We start from the raw sequence: 15,717 nt of genomic DNA on the forward strand, positions 1-15,717 counted from the left end.
GTTTCCTTCAATGTATCCCTTGTTTACGGTTGCTACTGCAAGTACCGCCTCCAAATCAAGAAGGGTTAAATCGTCCCAACGTCAAGCGCTGTAAGAGTTAATTTTCCTTGGCCGTGAGAAGACAGGTGGGAAAGGTAAACCTAGACCTCAGATAGAGGGAGGAAGACTAGAGGCCCAAGATCACCAGAGAGGAATGTTCAAGTAATAACAACTCCCTTGTTAAGTCAGACCCCGCCACCTTCATTTAAGCACAAAGATTGGTTTGAGGGAGGAAAATACAGGTTGGTAGGACGAGGAGAGATGGAGATGGCAGCGCTTGGGGGTTCAAGGGTAAGGTTGCCAACTGTAGGTATGAAGTGAAATTAACCCCAGCCTTCCTGCTCCACCCCAGTGGAAAATCTTTCCTATTTGCAACCACTTTAAAAGAGTGCATTGGACGCCGCCCCCTATGTTCAGGTGCAGGCATGCAGAGCAGGTTATTCAACAGGCGCGACTCTTTGTGTGGCTGCCACGGGAGAAAAAGAAAGGAGCGAGATAAATAGAAATATAGGGAGATCCACTTAAGATGGTAAGAAAGAAACACCTCATCCTTGGCTATTTGATTAACAGCTGTCTCCCGGGCCCAAAACCGCCAACCCCACCCCACCCGACTCAACCCTGACCACGGCCCCCCCAATACTACTCCTGAAAGAACAGGTCTCTGTCGCACACTTCTAGGGTTACGTTGGAGATTACACTGGTGAAGAGACAAGAAAGGTAAGAAATACACCGAGAGATCACGAGGGAAAGGGGAAAAGATGGTGTGGCGGGGGAGGGTACTGCGGGAGAGATGGGTGGGGTTGAGAAAGGGAGATCATTTACAAACAGGGGAGAGATGGAACATTCACAAAATGAGGAGGAGATGGCATTTAATGACGGTACAAAAAGTTAAGGACTGACGGCAGAGACAATGAACTGAATGTCTGGGGTAAGAGGAGGGGAGCAAATAGATAATGAAGCATGTGAAATGAGCATGTGATTATATAAAAATTATTGTACGTGCATGTTTTTTTTTTTTTTTAATGAAAATGTAGATGGCAGCAAGCCATTTATTCCTGGCCACTATTGCATATGTTTTTTCCTTTCTCTACTTAAGAACACCTACCCCCGGACACAATCAACTCAAAAGCTGAATTACATATGGTAAACCGGTAAGTTCCATGGAAGAGCCGGAAGTACACTGGAGGGACTGTTGGCAAATGTAACTCCCTGCTAGCCCATAAACAAACCATGCAGTCGACCGAAGTCAAGCTGAAAATCATCCTTCAGCACCCCACAGAAAGGTCAGGATGTGTAGCGCTAACATAACTCTTGTGCAGTGTCCTTGACAGCTATACGACTACCTAGTTTGCCCACATTTAGCCTTGAACGAGCCACTTAACAACACTTTTTTTTTTTTTTTTTAAGTGCAAAATGTCTTGTTTCACTGGTTTAATCTTCATCTATTTGGCGGAAGAAATCGAGGAAATAAAAGAAGCCAATTGGAGATTTTAGCAGCAATAATTAGTCCAAAGCCCTTCAAAATAAGCTATTTGTGTCTTATTTTTTTCCTGGTATGGTCTGGTTGGTGAAACAATGGTGATTGATGGAGCAGGCAAGAGTGCAATGTACTGAGAGAGAGATCTGGACATCTCTGTATTTTAAGTGAGAATGTGCTTATCATTTATCTAGCACAGCGTAGAGCAGCGTAGGAAAGTCCCGCCTTTCCTTCTAAAAACAAAACACGGGGCCACAAAGGAAAACCAATAATCAAAATAAATCCCAGGAAAGCCAAAACAACAATTATTTTTGGTCGACTTTATTATTATTACTATATTAGAGTTAAGGCATTCTTAAAAGAGGAGGTGAATGCACAATAAATAATCTCCTGACATCGCTGTATTCCTCTGACATCATGTCCTGCCACTTAAAACAAATAACAAGACTATTATTCGAACAATGCGTGTCATTCATGAAGAGGGGAGCGCAAAAAAAAGTCTTGTTATGGCACGGCAGAACAACCCCACTGCACCCAGAGTGGTAAAAGCCTTGCGTCAACACTTGTGTCATTTCCCAACAAAAACTGCGGAAATCACAGTCACTCTCGAGGGCGTCAGAGACATCTTTATTTGGCCATGTGGCGGGTGGAAGCAGTCTGGGCTGTCCCACAGTCCACGGCTTGGAGAAGCACAGATATTTGCTTCAAAGAGTGCGAGGAAATGTGGAATGCCGTTGCCCTTCCTGTCCATTTTGGTCAGAATCAAAATGACGTGGTCATGATGGGATGAGATAACAGCATGAAGGAAAAAAGAAAACAAGCTCACTTACACACACAGAGCGGGAGCATTACACACGTACAATCTATGTAGTCTGACAGATGCATTAACACGCATGCACACGCCCATAACCTAAATATCTATATATCTAAAAGACGCACAAACAAGCACATTCACACACCTTTGTTATTTATGCGAACAACAAATGAAGGCTTTGATTTAACAGCATATCCTTGTCCCTCAGCCATTCAAGACAATGAGCCGTTCTATATGGACTGAAGATGTTTCTCTACTATAGGATCCCCTGCTGGGCTTAACAGCCCTCAGGTTTCCCTCTTTTCACTGCATTTCTCTCTCCTCAAACCATTTCTGCCCTCTTTATCGATACCTCCGGAATGTGGATATCCCTCATCATTCTAGTAATTTTCTCCCCCTTGCCCCCCCCCCTTTCCCATCTTCAACTCAAAACTATCGGTATCATGAGAGAACATACACCGCTGCTGTTGCCACATTCCTCTCTTATTGGACAGGTTTGGCATAGCAACAGACAAGCAGTGAAAAAATCAAACAAACAGTCACGGCAACAGTCATTTATCAACACTTTTTTGGACATGTTTTTAACCAAGCTGTACACTGTATGGCCATTTCTACCATCTCACCATCTAATTTCCTGTTGAATAAAAAACTACTCCATTGTTATTTAACATGTATATTAAACTTAGGCAGAGAGGCGGGTAGTGTGATGTATTTTTGTTTCCATGCCCTTAAAACGACATTAGTTTTGGCCTTGCAGACCGTTGGTGAGTCAACAGAGTGTACGTGGCAGAGCCCTTGCACCGAGACCTGCCCTTACTTGACTTCTTAATCTTTGGTTTCCTGCCCTCCCTTCCTGTATCTCAGTATAAAAGCTTCACGCCACCCTGAATCCTCTTTGCTTTGCCTCGGCCCTCCCTTCGCCGTATCGGGCTACAAAAGCTTCATGCCTCCTTACCGCCGCTCCCGCGTCGTTAGCCCCTCCACCCCTGCCGTTTTCCACAGGGGCAGTGCACAAAAACTCGCGCTTGGCTCGGAACCAAAGACTGGGGCCCACATACTTCCCAATCTGCAGATTAAATAGCACCAGTCTCTGAAGTCTTTCCAGAGGCTAATGGCTTTTGTTGCTGGGAATAATCCACACATCCTCTCTCACATCCTGGGGGTCCATTGACCAGTCAGGATCCCCGCCTTTAACTTCTGTGTCGCCTTCCCTCTAATCTCCATCTCAATCTACAGTTCCAGTTTATATGACGCCGCTACACCCCACCCCTCCTTCCTGCATGTGGCATAGCCCTGTGGTTAGGTCTGGATGCTTGCAGGACTGACCACATTTAGGGGAAGGGTGCAGTGAGTTGACCCAGGCTTGAGAACCCCACAGAGTTAAATAGGGAGTCAATGCAGGTGCCTCCTGTGGCTTAATGGAGGCCCCAAATCGCTACTCTGTCATCTCCAACTAACAGGAGTTTAACCAGCAAACGAGGGCAGAGTGCCTGGAAGTGACTTGCATCAGGTAAAGAAAACATAGGTCTAGTGAGAGCCACAGGAGATCTGTTTCTGTGTCGGGACTTGACGGATACTCCAAAAAAAAAAAAAAAAAGAAAGAAAGAAAAAAGAGCGGGGATAATACCTACAAGATTGAGCAATATTGACATCATCTTACAATACTTTTTCATAAGCAAAGGAGGCTCTTTGTTTAGGGCGCAGTTTCCAGATAAATATGCAAAGTTGAGGAGAAGGTCTAGAGTTCGACTCCCCGTGTAACCCTCTGTCCTCTGGAATGTCTCTGATCCAGACCTCGTTGAGGTATGATGTCAGAACCTCAAGCTGAATACATATTCAGTTATTACCTCATATCCTGTCTGGGATGCATTTCTCCAGACCCAGAAGGGTAGGAGGAAGGCAGAGAGGAACAGAGAAAGAGAAGGACAAAAAGAGAGGGGGGGGGGCAAGAGAGAGAGAGACTGTGGTTGTAGACCGCAGACACTGGGAGACTGTTCAATGACCACCCTCAACAGTTTACTTCATCAACACAAGTTAAAAAGAGCAGACGCTGTGCCTCTTTATTTTTGTTGTATTTCCAATTTTAACCTATAGATGCCGGCTCAAGTTCCGTCATATCGGCACTCATCCCACGTGCCAGCTGCAATTAATTCAACTATATAATTAAAAAGAATATTCACAGGAAAACAAATCACGCAGTTCATATTAAATAAATACAAATTAGTATTTGAATGTCTGATTATAGGCATTTGAGAGAAACACAAATTAGGCTGCATCACTGACACTTACACAGAACAGACTAACAAAGTAATAACATGTCGTGATTTGTAGTGGGCAGAAACAAGGCAAATGGCTAACATATGAAGTCCAGGGGGTTGTGGGATTCTCGTACCGTGGATAGAGAGGATGTCGGAGGAGAAGTAAACTCAGAGCAATGCAAAAGGGATAATTAAGGAAATGAGGAAGAGGGAGGAAAAGTAAAGAAGTGGTTGAAAGCGGTTAAGAGACAGATAGCAGGGGTGAGGGAGGACATAGGGGGGCCGGAGGATCAGCGCGGGGAGTAGGTGGGAGAGATTTTTGATGTGTGGGATGCCTGCGGCTTGGCTCACACACACACTGGCCCTCTTCGCTCAGACAAGACACACAAACACACGCGGGCCCGGCAGACCACCTAAATCCAATGCTGGTACAGTACACAGCGCAACACAGCGGGCTATTGACCAGCTCAGAGAGCCACTGTGGGGTTAGCCAGCTCTCTCAACTGAGGGTTTGGGGTGAGGGATTTGGGGTCAGAGGGGCTAGAAAAAAAAAGAAACAGAGCTGGAGGTGTTAGGTTTGGCAGTGCGGATAGAGACTGTACAGTGAGTCAGTAACACTGAATATATAAACGTCAGCTGAATTAAAGGTTAAAGAGATCGAGGCACTTTTTATTATTTGGTGATGGGATGAACGAGAGAGAAAGGTAAGCGTTTTGGAATGTTTACGAAAGCGAGGGATGGTTGCAGGACAGAAGCTGGTGGGAGATGGAAAATCGGATAACCACAAAGAGGGCTACTTTTTTTGGGAAAGGGATAAAAGATGATGGGGACAGAGTTTTGGAAAAAAAAACCAGTGGGTGGAGCAGGGATTTGTATTAGGAAAGTAATGAAGAGGAAAGAAACAGAGTTTAGAAAGTACGACGGAATAGCACGGAAAAAGGTTTAAGCCTGTCTCTCGTGACGAGGGGAAGTTTCCGGTCATGGCCAATTTTACATGTTGAGGTTTGTATTTTCAGATTCCCCGGAGCGGTTTATGGTTTGATGATGGCATCATTAAATGCTATCACTATAGTATACTATTACATTTTATGAACATCATACTCTCCAACTCACAACTGCAAAACATTGGACTATTTGCCCCTGAGATTATACCAACAGCTTTCTTGATATTGATTAGCTGCCATTCCTCTTGGAACAACCCCCTGAAAATATTTTAGGTCTAGGCATGAATAACAAGCTTATAGTTAAACAAGAAGAAGGGTCAGTTTTTTGTGAAGGTTAGAGACTGTAATTGAATACATAACTAAAATAGATTATCATGTTTAAGACGGTTACAATAGGAGTGATGAATGAAGGGAGTGAGGAAAAGCGTGCAAAGCCTCAAAGCCGCTGCTCGGGTTCCAAAGACTCAAAAGTATCCTTACCTGGCCATGCCCAAGCTGGAGAAGCCTGCGGGGACGATGAGAACATCAAGGCGGGGGAAAGGATGCACGCCAAGGGTGGCGTGGGCCGCAGCTAGGCATCGGGGCAACAGGGAAAGGACCTCCGCCTGAAAAAGGAAAGCAATGACACAGTAACTTAAGTTTTACCTTTTTACAAAGAGAGCCGTAAAGTAAATGAACTACATGTAAATAATGCTCTGCACCTGGGCCTTCGGCAGCAAAGAGATGGGAGCAAATACGCGGTGTGGAACAACCCGTTGGGACCAGGCTGACCGCTCAGTGAAACGGCAAGGGTAATCGCCATGGGAACAGGAGATACAATGATCAGCCGGGTCTGAATAATGAGTTGCAGTGTCCTCTTCAACCTCAAGGCAAGGGTAACTGGATGAAGAGTTTGAGGAGGCCGTCGGGTCTTGACTGTAGCAGATCAAACAAGGGAATAATACTTTATCCATATAAAAATAATGAACTTCGAAAAATACATTTGGTGGTTTGGACGGGGTGTACTCAATATGGCACATTGTGTCCCCTCTATGCAAGGCATGGAAACAAAAGCAGTGGAAAAACTGAATATATACATCACAAGGGCAAACCACAGTTAGCCCAAAAATATGGAGGTGCCGACATGCAATCCCATGTACTTTAACTCGAATATCTAGCATTTACTCCCTCTTTAGAACTGTTCCAGAGGTTCAGAGAGGGATCCAACTTTCCTTCCAGTCATTCATTTAAAATAAAGGCCCTCCTTGTAGCAGGAGATTCCTGGGGCCGGCAAAAGGCTATGGCTGGGCTGCTGTTGGGGGAAAACCACGAGGGGAGGAGGAGGATTACTGGAAACCCAGAGGCAGGCCTGCCAACCCGCACGGTTGTGTGGAGAGAAGACCCAAACCCAGGCTAACGCCACCATGCTTAGAGCAAACCAGCCACGGCTTATGCCCTGTGCCGCACCATATATCCTCCACCTAATCCAAAAAAGTGGTTTCTGCTGAACATACTCCACATAAACAAGATTCAGGTGTGACATCCATACCAAGTAGAATTACAGGAATTTGACTGCTGCTTGCATTACTATATAATGTAGTGAAATTGCAGCAAAAAAAAAAAAAGAATACTAAATAAATGTAACTATGGTCCATTAGCATCACATCAACAAAATTTGAAATATAGCCGCAAACGGCAATTCACGGGTTCAAACCTTTTGCGCTCAACAGAAGGAATAAGCTCAATCGGCCAAAACGAAAAGCTGTGAGCAGCAACGAGTGGGTTTCAGGCTTCACAAAGCCGAGCACAGTTAGCTCAGCTAGTTTAATTCTGTTTAAAGAAGGAGTGAGCCCAAACACTTGCTGTATCATCACAACGTATACAGCATTTCAATAATTGTGCAGACAATGTTCTGCCATTTGCCCCCCTTTATTGGATTTGAATTAAATTTGGTGCGTACGCTTAGGACAGTGTGGGATGTGTCCTCCATGAGTTTAATCAGGATTGATCGAAGACAGCTTGAGTTATGGTCTATTTCCCGCCCTGTGCAAAGAAATTTTGATTGATGGCGGCCATGTTTTTCGACCGATTTTGCTCATTTTTAATAGCATTGGTCGTTTCTCAATACCAAGTACGCGAAGCCCGGACTTGTGGACTTGGCAAGTTTGACTCGGGAGTACAGACTCCCGGGGACCATTACCACCGCTTGGTGCGAAATGCATTCTGGGATACTTGGCTGTCCCAAGTCCACACAAGTCACCACTGATGCATCCTCAATAAAATGGGTGGAGCAAGTCCACATCCGGGCATTTGGACTGGACTTGATGCGTACTTTGAATTGGAACAGTACTTGGGCTGCGACTGTTGATGTTTCACAAGTCCACAAGAACACAAGTACAGACAAGAACGCAGATTGAGAAAGGCCTACTGTTTCAATGCTGCAATGGTGTATACCAAATTTGGTGTTGATACAGTCAAAATCCAAAAGGGCTCTTGACTATATCAGCACCAAATTTGGTATAAAGCATTGCAGGACTGAGATACACATTTCTGTTATAAATTAGCAAGATCGGTCCAAAAACATGGCCGCCATCAAACAAAAGAAACGTTGCGCACACCCACATGCACCAATCAATATTCTTTGGTGAGGGGTGGGCCTTTCCAAAAGCTGCGCTTTTGGGCCCTAATTACAGCGCCACCCTCTGGGCGATTGGGCTCACGTTCCTTGGGAAGCTTGTGCATATCATTTCTGGTTATTGGGCCAAGTTTCATGTTTCTAGCTCATTCCAGCTCACGGCAATTTGAGACGCAACTAAAGACAATGAACAATAATAATAAAGCGGCAAGAAAACAATAGGGTTCTACCCCTTCGGGGTTTGAACCCTAGTAAGAAAGCCATGACATCCGACATCGAAAACCCAAAAAGTGACAAATGCCTGTGATTGACTGTGGTCCCCAACACCACCTTCTATTTACCTCTTCTATTTTTGGTATGGTTAAGAGAACGTTTTTCCATAGAATACTGCTGGGCCAGTTTGCGGGTAACGGCAGCCTGGGGAGGGAAAGACCTTCAGGGAAGAACAGAGGACAAAAACTCAGGAAAATTAATAAAATACCTGCCACTCTGGAGTGAGGAGGTCTTCATTACTGGACTGGTAGAGCTCCCAGGTCTAGACACAGGCCCAACCTCAGTTCCTGCACTGGGCCCAGCCCCAGTTTTGGCCAGCTCCCCACACTTAATACTCCCCATAACCCCTTTCGCTGCAGCAGCGGGAAGTTCTGCTATGGCTTCACTCCAGTGGCCAACTGCCAAAGTAAAGGTAGAGGCGGGCATGGTCATAGTGACATAGTAGTCCCAGATTAAGAGAGCTGTGAATGGAGGGAAAGGGCAGAAGGGATAGAGAACAAAAAGTGAGTGAAAAGAAGGGAGTTTCAAAGGGGAACAGACAAGATTAATGAAGAGGTAGAGAATAGAACAAACAACGAATCCATGGTATAATTAGTTCCAAATCAATAAGGACTTGGTAGAGAGCGACGTCGATAGACCTTTAGCGAGAGAGCACAATTCTCAAATACATTTGATATATAACCTGGACTGAGATGGATTCGATTATTTTCAATCTTGCGCCGCCCTTATAATTAAGAAACATTCCTTGAGCACGGTTACAAAACGCATTTGAAAAGGCATTTGTCCAAATCAGAATTTGTCTCACTTTCACTGGACTAGAGTAGAGACCTAGATGGAAGGTACGTCATTTCCTAACAGTCTTTATTGCTTCCTTATTTTTAAGAATTCAATAATTGCCAATAATAAGCCTTAAATGATTGCCAAAGCAATACAATATTTTTTCCCTTCTTTTCTCGCTAAAGAATCCACTGGATTTTTGTAACTGGTTATGATTACACATACACAAAGATCTAACATCCCCTAATGTGTAGCATCAGAGTGAAGTAAACTATAATGCAGGCTTTAGAGCCGGGTAGTGGAGAATTATTTATTCTTTTACCATTATTGTAAATATGCACAATACAAGAGCAAAGAATTATGAAGAAAAAAAAGCAATAACAATCTGAAATATAGCTCCAAGCGGCAATTCACGGGTTCAAACCCTTTTGCACTCCACAGAAGGAAGCAGCTCAATCACCCAAAATTAAAGCCGCGAGCGGCAACGAGCGGGTTTCGGGCTTCACTAAGCCGAGCAAAGTCACTTCAGAGTGAGACCAATCACACACTTGTTGTATTATCACAGCATTTCAATAATTAAGCACTAAACAGTTCTGCCATTTGCCCCTCCTTTATCGGATTTGAAGGCAATTTGGTTTTCACGTTCAGGACATAGTGTGGGATGTCTCCTCTGAGTTGAATCACGACAGCTTGAGTTGTGGAATATTTCCTGCTGAGCCCCACCCTGTGCGAAGATATTTTGATTGATGGCGGCCATGTTTTTTGACAGACCTTGCTATTTATAATAGAACTGGGTCTCTCAATCCTGCAATGGTGTATGCTAAATTTGGTGTTGATACAGCCAAATTCCAAAAAGCCTTTTGGACCATCAAAGTCTGCCATAATGGATTTTTTGATAATTTGCATAATGTGAAAATAGTAATGTGAATAGACTTTTTGGTATTTTGACTGTATCGACATCAAATGTGGTACACAGCAATGCCGAACCGAGATACACAATTCTATTATAAATTAGCAAGAAGGGTCAAAATACATGGCCGCCATAAACCAAAAAAATCCCTGCGCATTCTCACATGCACCAATCTATATAGCGCTTCAGATTTTGGTAAATAATCATTCTCAGAACATGTGCATCCAATTTGTTGAAATTCTGTCCACCAGGTTTTCAGATACACATTCGTGGCATTTGTGGTGCTATGGGTCGGGCTCAAAATGCTTTGGTAGACCTATTCCAAATTTTCTGCTAAGCCCCCCGCCTTTTGCAAGTTTCTTTGGTTGATGGCCATGTTTTTGGACTGATAATGCTCATTTATAATATAAATGTGTATCTCAGTCCCACAATGCTATATACCAAATTTGGTGTTGATACAGTCAAAATCCCAAAGAGTCTATTCACATTAACTGTTTTTCACATTAAGCAAATTAGCAAAATAATCCATCATGGCGGACATTTATGATCCAAGATGCATTTTTGTATAGCACATTGAGCTGGACTTGTGTATCAAATTTCAAATCAATCGGGGTCCCGGTGTGGGGGGCGTGGCCTTTCCAAAATTGCGCTTTGGGCCTGAATTACAGCACCACCATCTTGCCGATTGGGCTCATGTTTCTTGGGAAGCATTTGCACATTATTTTCCATTATTGGGATAGGTTTCATGTTTCTGGCTCATTCTAGCTCACGGAAATTTGAGACACAGCATAGGACAACGAAGAAGAATAATAAAGTGGCAAGAAAACCACGGGGTTCCAACCCCGAATAAACTGGCAGAAAAACAATAGGGTTCTACCCCTTCAGGGAACCCAGGGTAAATAGAGCTGCATGCAGCAATGCTAAGGGTCAAGGTTAGTTGCAGCAATCGCACCAATGTGAAATGAGCCAAAGAACGGAAATACACGATAACTAACGTACTACTACACAACGTCAACTGGAAACCCCCCATTAACCATAATAATATGTTAACTTACTCAAACTCTTGGGAACAGTTTGAAGCTTCACCAGTGACTGCTTGCTGGCTGCTTGCAAAAACATTGCATACTTCTCAGACAAAAAGACGACGCCATTGCGAAATTCTTCATGGGAAGTTTGCAGGCAAAAATTTAAAAAAGGTCTTTGGTTTTTTCTGCAAGTGATACTGTGCAAAAAGCCTGCTATCATCGCAGCAACATTTCTTGGCCGGACTTCTTGGCCATTTCGCCTGACTCATATTTCCAAATGTCCGTCAGGGAACCTGGCACGAGCCTGTATTCAATTGTCTGCACATATTCCTCACAAAGGGCAACATCACAAAGGACAACATGCTCTTGTTGAACCTATCGTCTAAGTTTCATGACCTAACGTTGCGAGATATTTCAGTGCCTCAGAGTCATAGCCTGCACATATATACCAGATTGGATGATGATTAGGCTTGGGTGAAAATTATATAGCGTGATGCAGTCCTGCCCAAATATCGATTGAGAGAGGAAAAAAAGGTGTTCCCGTTACGTGCAGCACTTTTTTGGTTTCATTCAATGACAATAAATACTAGGGCTGCACGATTATGGCTAACATGATAATCATGATTATTTTAGTCAATATTGTGATCACGATTATTTATCACGATTTATCCACTTGGGGAACACAGTTATTTTATTGCACTTTGTAAATCAACAAAAAACTGCCTTCACAATAATAATGTATTTTATAAACCTATAAATTAATAAACTCAGATCTAGAAATATTGAAATCAAAATAGGAAGTTCTTCACATGAATTCTTAAGTCTTCTTAAGGCTATATATAAATTACATTTTACAAAAAATAAAATGCCACCACATTGCACCAAATAATTTTTTTTTTTTATCCCAAACAAGAAGGTCAGTTACTGTACATTCCACCTGGAGGTTTCTTGTAAAAATGTGTTTTTAATTTGTTAATTTTCAGATTCAAACATCATTTGTTTTATAAAATTCAGAAAGCATTCAAATATCAGGGCATATATGTATGACCGTATATGTATGTGACAAATAATCTCTTGAACTTGAACTTGTTTCACAGCCCGTGTTTGTGTATGAGAGAGTGCGATAGGGATGGAGAGCTGAGGCTCTCATCATGGTCATAATGACAGTAATGTACTGACCACATACCTTACTTTATTATTTGGTGTTGGTTTGAAAAAGCACAATTTAACTGAATGATTTTATTTGATAAACCACAACCTTAAAATTGTGACTTTTTTGTCCCTCTTCCTTTAAAATAAAACAGCACATTGGTATTTCTATAAATTGTCTATTTAGTAGCGTTTATCAGTAATACAGTTAAGATGGAAAAAATATGAATGTGTTGCATCGCATGTTGATTTCTGTAGTTCTAAATCTTATAATGGTGCTCCTAAAATTTACAGTAGGGAGCACCAGTGCTACTATTGGACTCAGAAAAGTTACATGAATTGACGAGAAAATGTCACATTGCGTGGTGAAAATGATTGTGCGTGTACAACTACCTTTCTCCTCATCTTTTACCGGGATGACCTGATTCTCTCCACTCATGAGAACCACACACTCGCTGGGGGCCCGGACCCTCGCCTGCCATGTTGACATGGCAACAGGCGGCTCCTGGCAGGGGAAGAGGGCTCTATTGTTGATGGGAGAACCTGCAGTGTAAACACATACCCTGGAAGAGTAAACAAGTTATAAACAAACTTCATTTCAATGCTCCAAGGACCTTTGCACAAACACACATTAAAATCTATTAGTCTATAGCCTGTTTTGAACATTAAAAAGAACTTTATTTTAACACTACAAGACGTAAATTGTATTAATCGTCTAATCGTAAATTGTACACTTGCATTCACATGTACGACATTATAAGAGCATATATATTTTTAAAGCAACAAAGTGGTGGTTGTATGATTTTAAGAGGTCATTTTCAATTTACTTTCTAACGTACCTGCCATCCTGATCTTTGGTCCACCTGACCGACCCACCTTCTGGTCTAGTTTCATATGAGATTCTCAGCACCCGGGGGAATTTTTCAGGGGTCCCCACGCCCCTCTTCCTCACCTGCAGGCTCCAGAGGTCAGTGTGAAACTCCAGAGAGCCCCCACCATGAGCGGCAGGAGCACAGCTACACTCTGAGAACAACCGGTGTTGCTCCCTCCATTGATTAGAAGGAATGGAGGTCAGCTTCTGAAGCAGGGCTGCTGAACGGCTGATGAAACGCTTGCCGTCCGCCTCCTCACCTCTGACCTCTTCTAATAGACTTGACATGGACGGCAAGGACGTGACATCCACCTCCTCAACCTTTGATATGCTAAGGTCACGACAGTCCAATACCACAGTGAAGTCCTCGCCCGCAGCTCTTTCTGCAGCATCGAATCCGAGGGACGATTCTCCGGTTCCTACCATGCATCTCGTTGTTGTGGCTTCACTCCCGGCAGCACTGACTCCAGCTCCATCTCCTGTATCGTCACACACTGCAGCCTCAGTCGGAGCGTTTACTTCAGCCCGAGAAGTTTTCTGGTCTCCAACTTTATGCTTGGATTGTCCTCCGAGCCCAGGCTCTAGGAACAGAACTATGGTACCGCCGATAACCTTCCTGTGGAGCTGAACGGTCAGGTCCAGTACAAAGTGTTTAACCAATATGTGGTTGGTATTAGCTCTTAGTGGAAGGTCATCTGTGTTCGGGTCTAGGTCAACATCAGGCTCCATATGGCACAGAAGGGGTCAAAGGTTACTCTATGACAGAACCTTGGAAAAAAAAAACAAATACAGACAAAAGGTTACCCGTTAATCTTCCGTGCAGACCTATTACGGCGTTATATTTGTGCCTCATTCCTGAGTGAGTAAACAATTGCTCGGGGGCGCTCCCATTTCTCTGTCGCTCAAGTCTCCAGTCTGCGCACGCTCAAAACACGGCACAGCGTTACAAATGTGCCACTAAACACACTGATCGGAGACTTGGAGAAGGTCAATCCTGATCGGCTGTTTCATCTTCAGTCACAGCGGTGCAGCGTCCCCGAATATGCAGCGTCCCGGAAGCAGTGTTGCCAGGTCCGCGGTTATCCTGCGGAATTGGGCTACTTTTAAAGCCCCACGGGTTGAATTTGTTGTCCGCTGGTTGGGTAGACCCATTTTGCATGGTTTTGCTGGTTTGCTAGTTTTGTCACACAGACCTGGCAACCCTGCCCAGAAGCATGACAAAATAAATGATAACTGACTGGAGTGGAGCTGCTCACCAGGCTGCAGTTGGCTCCTTATTCACGGAACTAACCTCAGCTTTCAGTTTAGCAGTTGTTCCGTCTTCTGTTACGTTCAGACTATGTTTTGATTGAAAAATTAGTTTCCCACCCAAGAGCCTCAAAGTGATACAGTATCAGACCCTGGTTTAGTGAAGGGTCAACAAAGAACTCACACAAACAATATGGAAACAAATTAATTACACTGTGCGTAAATTAGGAAATACACCAATGTCACTGTTTTTTAAATTTAATTAATTGATTTAATAGTTATTCATTTGTAATTATTTGTACTTAATTAGTTAATTTTGTGATAATGGGTTCTTATAACACACTGTTATGAGCCACTGTTTAACATTGATAAGATAGTATTTATGACATGTTTGGGCACATGGCTGCACGCTTGAGGGCAACACCGGAGACAGTAACACGCCAGACATGCACGCAAATCCCACTGAGATTCTTCTTTTGCTGTACAATGCCCATCGGTCAAATAGTGGTCTTTCAGTCTAGCACGTCCACAATTAAAGTATCGGGCAGAGATAATTAGCATGTACATCATCCCATCACCTTATTACGGTTATAATTACAAACTGACCGCCGTGCTACTTGCACTTTTGATTCAAACAAATGCTGGTTTAAAACTTTTCAAAACGTACTAGCAATGCATAACGAAAGGTGGGCGTTGTCAAAGTTCATCTTCTTTTAATGTCTTTTGGCTTGTAAACGATAATTTTATCGTTCTGTTTTTGGCAATTATTCATATTAAAGCCCCTGGATGCGTACTAGTGTGGGACCGAATGAATTCTACCGACCTGCCGCCGTCCACAGCCTGCTCGGGGCGCCCGTTGGTGACGTAATATCGACGCGACACCAGATTGTAGTACTTCACCCGTCTCGTTGTAGTTTTATTTTCATCTCAGACATAATAATAATAATAATAATAATAATAATAATAATAATTAAATACTGTGGTATTGCCATATTGTGAAAAAAATATCATTGTACTGTATTAACACATATCATCACATAATGATCGAATCTGAGGCAAAAGCTGTTTTACTGCAAACCTGACAAGGCTTTATGAACATGAATTAATTGAATAACATTCCCCAATGTTAGTTTTCCATGGTAGTCATTTGGTAACTACACAGTGATTTTGCCTTATGCTGGTGATGCATGTGCATATGATAAGTATGATAATGAAACTAACTTTTTAATGCTGTTCACTTAATTAACAAATATATTTTAAAATAATAATAATAAAATGATAATAATAATAATAATAAAGAGAAATGTGACCACTTAAA

The 15,717-nt window shown here is 43.0% G+C and overlaps 1 protein-coding gene across 1 annotated transcript in view; it reads right to left on the reverse strand.

Annotated features, from left to right (window-relative positions):
• Window positions 1-13,880, reverse strand: part of aopep (aminopeptidase O (putative)) — a gene marked incomplete at its 5' end in the record, with an annotated part of 82,246 nt that extends 68,366 nt beyond the window's left edge. The window contains 6 exons of the mRNA XM_080004194.1: window positions 6,013-6,137; window positions 6,234-6,364; window positions 8,488-8,563; window positions 8,699-8,880; window positions 12,674-12,843; window positions 13,120-13,880. Coding sequence (XP_079860320.1) covers window positions 6,013-6,137; window positions 6,234-6,364; window positions 8,488-8,563; window positions 8,699-8,880; window positions 12,674-12,843; window positions 13,120-13,880 — 1,445 coding nt within the window. The remainder of the gene's footprint in view (window positions 1-6,012; window positions 6,138-6,233; window positions 6,365-8,487; window positions 8,564-8,698; window positions 8,881-12,673; window positions 12,844-13,119) is intronic.
• Window positions 13,881-15,717: the final 1,837 nt, after the last annotated feature.

This window comes from Zeus faber, assembly GCF_960531495.2.
Source record: "Zeus faber genome assembly, chromosome: 7".
NCBI classification, from domain to species: Eukaryota; Metazoa; Chordata; class Actinopteri; order Zeiformes; family Zeidae; genus Zeus; species Zeus faber.